This window comes from Octopus bimaculoides, chromosome 4 (assembly GCF_001194135.2).
Source record: "Octopus bimaculoides isolate UCB-OBI-ISO-001 chromosome 4, ASM119413v2, whole genome shotgun sequence".
NCBI classification, from domain to species: domain Eukaryota; kingdom Metazoa; phylum Mollusca; class Cephalopoda; order Octopoda; family Octopodidae; genus Octopus; species Octopus bimaculoides.
Genome location: NC_068984.1, coordinates 146,026,825 through 146,033,062, shown reverse-complemented (window position 1 = coordinate 146,033,062; position 6,238 = coordinate 146,026,825). Strand labels below are relative to the sequence as shown.

General features: G+C 37.6%; 1 protein-coding gene across 7 annotated transcripts in view; it reads right to left on the bottom strand.

The window, feature by feature from the left end:
* LOC106884253 (protein kinase C-binding protein 1) overlaps nt 1-405 on the bottom strand; it is a 91,233-nt gene extending 90,828 nt beyond the window's left edge. For 5 of the 7 annotated variants that reach the window (XM_052967586.1, XM_052967587.1, XM_052967593.1 and 2 more), the window contains exon 1: nt 207-405. In XM_052967586.1, the coding sequence (XP_052823546.1) occupies nt 207-253 (47 nt within the window). In that variant the 5' untranslated portion in view covers nt 254-405. The remainder of the gene's footprint in view (nt 1-206) is intronic. The other 2 variants (XM_052967592.1, XM_052967588.1) reach the window with 1 other exon arrangement.
* Nucleotides 406-6,238: the final 5,833 nt, after the last annotated feature.

Here is a 6,238-nt window from a genome sequence, read left to right as displayed (position 1 = left end):
AAAGAAAACTAAAACAATTTATTTGAACTTCTAAAGTAAAAATAATTTAGCGATGGAGATGTTTTTAGGGAGGGGGGGGTTTGTTTTCTTCTTTCCATCTCTATTAAAATAACATAGTTGGAAGAAAAACTCATCCTCGAGCAGAGAATTTAATTGTGTAAGATAAGGGTGGAGGCTAGGAGCCAAATTTATACTTTATACTCTACCTGGTAGTTAAAACTGCAGGGACAGTTTTAGCTTGAACTTCCGACATGGAGTCTGTACGCAGCTCTAGCACTAATTGTGAATATGTCAGGCAGAGAGAGAGAGACGGTGGTGGGAGAAGAAATAAGTTCTCGCTTTTTTTTCCCCCATTCACATGGTTTTAAAGCCAAGGCTAGTATCAGGCAGACACACAGAAAACTATTACTCACACTGCAGGAGTGGGCGGAGCTTCACTTCTGACTGTCAATCAGTACTGCAAGTTGCTATGGCAGTTGGTTGGCCATTGGCTGAGATGACATATCTCATAGTGAGGGAGTGGAAGGGGGAAGGTAGGGAGGATAGAGAAGCTTTATAAACGTGAATTCATCAGAAGAGATAGAAAGATACGGGGGGGGGAGACCAGAAAAAAAAAGATAAAATTGTGAATGGGAGTGAAGTGGAGTTTTATATATTATTTTTAAGTGTATATATATATATATACACACACATACACATATGTAGACAAAACAGTTTTAATATGTAAATTATATTGCATAAGGTTATATAGACAGAAAGATAACTACAAAAATATGCCAGTCCTACCAAATAAGCATAACAATATGTATTTTCTGTAATATTAGTCAATAACAGAAGTAGATTGTAATGGGATGAAAGAGCTGATATCATCTACACAAAGACACAAATACCCGAGCAGACACACACACACACACACACACACACACACACACACACACACACACACACACACACACACAGAGGAACAGATACAGACATATATTCATATATGAACAGATACACACACACACACAAACACATGAATAGCTACAGATACACACACATGTGCACACTCACAAAACAACAGCATTTGTTATCCACCAAAAGAGCCATCCCTGTTCACTTTATAGACACTGGGCTGTTTACTATGAAATATTGGTTGAGAGGTAGGTTAGAGTCAAACTGCAGAATTCTTCTGGAAAGATCAAATCAAATGTAGAAGAGGACGATGGAGTGAGAGGGCCGAATGTGTAGAGTTTAGGATCCTCAAAGACCACAATGTTCTGATCAATGGTTTGGTCTCTTGGTGTGTGTGTGTGTGTGTGTGTGTGTGTGTGTGTGTAATGTTTTTTTTCTCTCAGAACCTTCTAGAATGTTGAGGTCAGTGCAGAGAAGAAGAGAGCTGGATGAGAAGTTTCACAGGCAATATTTCTATCATTTAGTAATTTGTATTATTTGACTAAATCAGAACAAAATGAAAGGTTCAGTGACCTCTGTGTGTGTGTGTGTGTGTGTGATATAAAAATGATAACAGCACAGCAATGCTTTCAGAGGTCAGCCAAGATGTATAGACTAAATTAGAGAGAGAATTGAGTACAGAAATGGATTTAACAATCTCTATTACACAAGTAGATTAGGGTGGGCAGTTGGTACCAAGCTAAATAAATATCTTAGTGATGTTGGACTAAATTAGAGGGGATTGATAGAGTACAGTGATGGATTTTACAGCTATAATACATACACACACACACACACACACACACACACACACATATATATATGCAGGCATGGCTGTGTGGTAAGTAGTTTGCTTACCAATCACATGGTTCCGGGTTCAGTCCCACTGCATGGCACCCTCGGCAAGTGTCTTCTACTGTAGCTTCGGGCCGACCAAAGCCTTGTGAGTGGATTTAGTAGACGGAAGCTGAAAGAAGCCTGTCGTATACACACACACACACACACACACACACACACACACACACACACACACATATATATATATGTGTGTGTGTGTGTGTGTGAGTGTATATGTTTGTGTGTCTGTGTTTGTCCCCTCGCCATTGCTTGACAACTGATGCTGGTGTGTTTACGTCCCCATAACTTAGAGGTTCGGCAAAGAGACCAATAGAATAAGTACAAGGCTTACAAAGAATAAGTCTTAGGGTCGATTTCTTCGACTAAAGGCAATGCTCCAGCATGACCGCAGTCAATTGACTGAAACAAATAAAAAGAATACACAAACACACAGATAGAACAGATAAATGTAGATATTTATATATTTTATGTATTTATATATGATGATATTGAGGTAGTCATGTATCTCCTCTATAACAAGACACCTGTTTCTGTTCCTTTATCATTGCCTGGCATAAACCCACCTTCGGCAATAGAACTTATCCCAGACTAAAATGAGGGGTCTTGTCTTGTGACTTACTTGGTGATCTTGCTGGTGCCACATAAAAACTACCAAATGCACTCTGAGAAGTGGTTGGCATTAGGAAAGGCAGCCTACTGTGAAAACCATGCCAAAGTAGACATTGAAGCATGGCACAGTCCTTTGGTACACTGGCTTCTACCAAAACCATCCAACCTGTGCTGGCATGGAAAATGGACGTTAATGGTGATGATGATGATGATGATTTCACAACTAAATTAAGGCATCAGGTGGGCACCAGTCTAAAAAAAAAATGTATTACAATATTAATTAGAGAACTGGTAATAAAAGTACAATGGTATTGAACTAAATTAAAGAGGACATTTATAGAGTACCGTGACAGATTGAATGTCTGTATGACTGGAGACTAAATTAGAGTGGTGAGTTATCAAAAAACATTATGGCCCCAAACTAAATAAATGCCTTGGAGGATAAATTAGAGAAAATATAACAATGATGTTTTAGAGGTCGCTGTCATCATCATCATCATCATCATCATCATCATCATCATCATCAGCTAACAGCCATTTTTTGCAATCTTCTTAATTGCATGGCCATGCTTATGCCTTTCGGTTTTCCACTCTCTCAGCTGCCACAATAGAAAAATAAGTACCATATTCCTTGTCTGTATAGAGAACAATAATCACCTTTATTAGACAGGTGATGGAATTGGGTTTTTCTTTTTCCTTTACCCAGGAACAAAGGGATTGTCCATGACCTCCCTCAGGGCCCCCAATACTGGTGGTAAGGAATGAAGACAGGTCCTCATATCATATCAGTTTACACTGATTTTCAAAAAGTTCAAATAGAAAGATGTGGCTTGTGTTGCAGCTGTCTTGCTCCTGACAAATGTTTGAAGCTTGCATCAACCTTACTGAAAACACAACATACAAATTCAAATCAGGACAAATTTTTACCATAAAATTATTTTTAGGTGCAAAATATATAGTCATGTGACACTAGTGAACAGACGTAGTGGGAAACATACAAAAGGTTATAAAGTTAATCACGTGTTCATTCTCTACAAACACTTGACAGAAAACATTCAGAGCATTGATTGTTTGGACTTGTTCAGTCAACTGTGTCAGCCATTAACTTGCAACACCAAACATTGTCACTTAATACTAACACATAAACAAAGTGAGGAACCTACAAAAATGTCTAAGACCAGTCATGTGACTATTCTCTACCAATCAAATCCTATTCAAAACATATACTAATTTGAGCCATGAACTCCCTATAAAAACAGGGTAAACTTCAAACACTATTTGGAAGTAAAACAGCTGCAACATAAGTCATGTGTTTCTATTGGAACTTTTTGAAAATCTGTGTAAACTGTGGAACTGGTTAAAGCTTTAAATATTTAAAAAAAAAATATTTTAACTATTCTCAATGCATTTTCAACTTCTATTTTTCCTATATTTCTACTTGTGTGGAATAAAATAATTTTGATTTATATATATATATATATATATATATATATATATATGGACCTTTTGAGATATGCTGTGCTTGAGAAGACCCGACAAGCCAAGTGAGACCATAGCCCATGGCCTATGCCTCAGGGTGTAACCAGCCCATTTATGAATACCCCTTATTCATTGGACAATAAACTTGGCTTGAGAAGACCTATTGAGGCAAGTGAAATCAAAATCAAAATCAAAATCAAAATTGCTGACGTGGCCAATGACAATACCACCTGATTGGCACTTGTACCAGTGGAACGTTAAAAGCACCATCCGAGCATGATCGTTGCCAGGGTCACAGATTGGCTCCCGGCCAGTGACACAGGAAAATCACCATTCGAGTGTGCTTGTTGGCATCGTTGCCTTACCGGCACATGTGCTGGTGGCACGTGAAAAACAACATTTGAGCGTGGTCGTTGCCAGTGCCGCTGGACTGGCTCCTGTGTGGGTAGCACATAAAAACACCTTTTGAACATGGTCGTTGCCAGAACCGCTTGACTGGCCCTTGTGCCGGTAGCACGTAAAAGCACCCACTACACCCTCAGAGTGGTTGGTGTTAGGAAGGACAACCAGTTGTAGAAACTTTGCCAGATCAGATTGCGCCTGGTGTAGCCTCTGGCTCATCAGTCCTCAGTCAAACCATCCGAGCCATGCCAGCATGGAAAGCGGACATTAAACAACGATGATGATAATGATGATGATGATGATGATATATATATATATATATATATATCTTCTTTTAATCTTTTAAATTTGTTTATGGTAACATGAAGGGTATGCAAATGAAGCTCTTATTCCATTATGCCAGCAAGTGTCTAATGATACTAACGAGTATCATTTCCGGGTTGCATCATGGTTATACCAATATAATGAAGGATAAATATAATAATAACAATAATTCTAGGATGGAATTTATAAATATTCAATACATCGCTACATGTGTTTCCACAAATCACATGATTTTGACATCAGAGTCAATATCCTTGGGATGTGTACAGATTAGTCCATATTATCCATGGCCATCCGGTTGATCATCATCATTGGATTCATTTCCTCAAGCGATCCTGCATTATCGGACGGATTGCAGAGGGATGTTTATCCCTTCATACTGGATGATGTTTATCATCCTTCATATACGGACTGTACTGTACTCATCCCAAGGATACCGACTCTGATATCAAAATCATGTGACATGTGGAAACATGTGTTGCAATGAATTAAATGTTTATAAATTCTGTCCTAGAATTATTGCATGGCTTAGTGGTTAGGGTATTCGGCTCATGATCGCAGGGTCAAGAGTTCGATTTCCGGTGGTGCATTGTGTCCTTGAGCAAGGCACTTTATTTCATGTTGCTCCAGTTCATTCAGCTGGCAAAAAATGAGTAGTACCTGTAATTCAAAGGGGCCAGCCTGGTCACACTCATGTAGAATTTCCTTGAGAAGTATGTGAAGGGGTACGTGTGTCTGTGGAGTGCTCAGCCACTCGCACATTAATTGCATGAACAAGCTGTTCCGTTGATCAGATCAACTGGAATCCTTGTCATCGTAAACGATGGAGTGCCAGTATTAGTACTATTATATATATATATATATATATATATATATATATATATATAATTTAAATAATTTAAATAACAAAGGTGAAAAATTGAGTATTAATTTGATTAATATCAATTTAAAACCAGTGGCCTAACATACTGAAAAATCTGAAGATTCAGAAAAATTATATTACATACATATAAGAGGGATGACCACTAAGTGGACATCCATTATGCTACAAGTAGACCACCTATGGTCTGACCACTAAGAAGAGATTGTTCTCAAGAAAATTCAGCAAATGCCAGAATATAAGCGAGCAAGACAAATGAAGAGATACAAAATATAAAGATTAATCATAGACCGGTTTCGTCGATCACATTGAAGAATTGCGGACAATTATGTAAGTAATTACATAAGTGGTAACAACGAAACCGGTCTGTGATTAATCTTTATACTTTGTATCTTTTCGTTTGTCTTGCTTGCTTATGTTCTGGTGTTTGCTGAATTTTCTTGAGAACAATCTCTTCTTAGTGGTCAGACCATAGGTGGTCTACTTCTAGCATAATGGATGTCCACTTAGTGGTCATCCCTCTTATATGTATGTATCTATATATATATATATTTATGATAAATAAATTCAAAAAAGGATAAAACTCTTTTACAAGAATTTTATCAAGAAGCCAGTGTGTAAAAAAATTCATAAGGGAAATTTCTATTCCCAAGAATATAATTATTCGTTTATATTTATATAAAGGGCATTATTACAGAAAAATAATAACGCCACACAGTGGACTTCTCAAAATAACCACATTTAGTACCT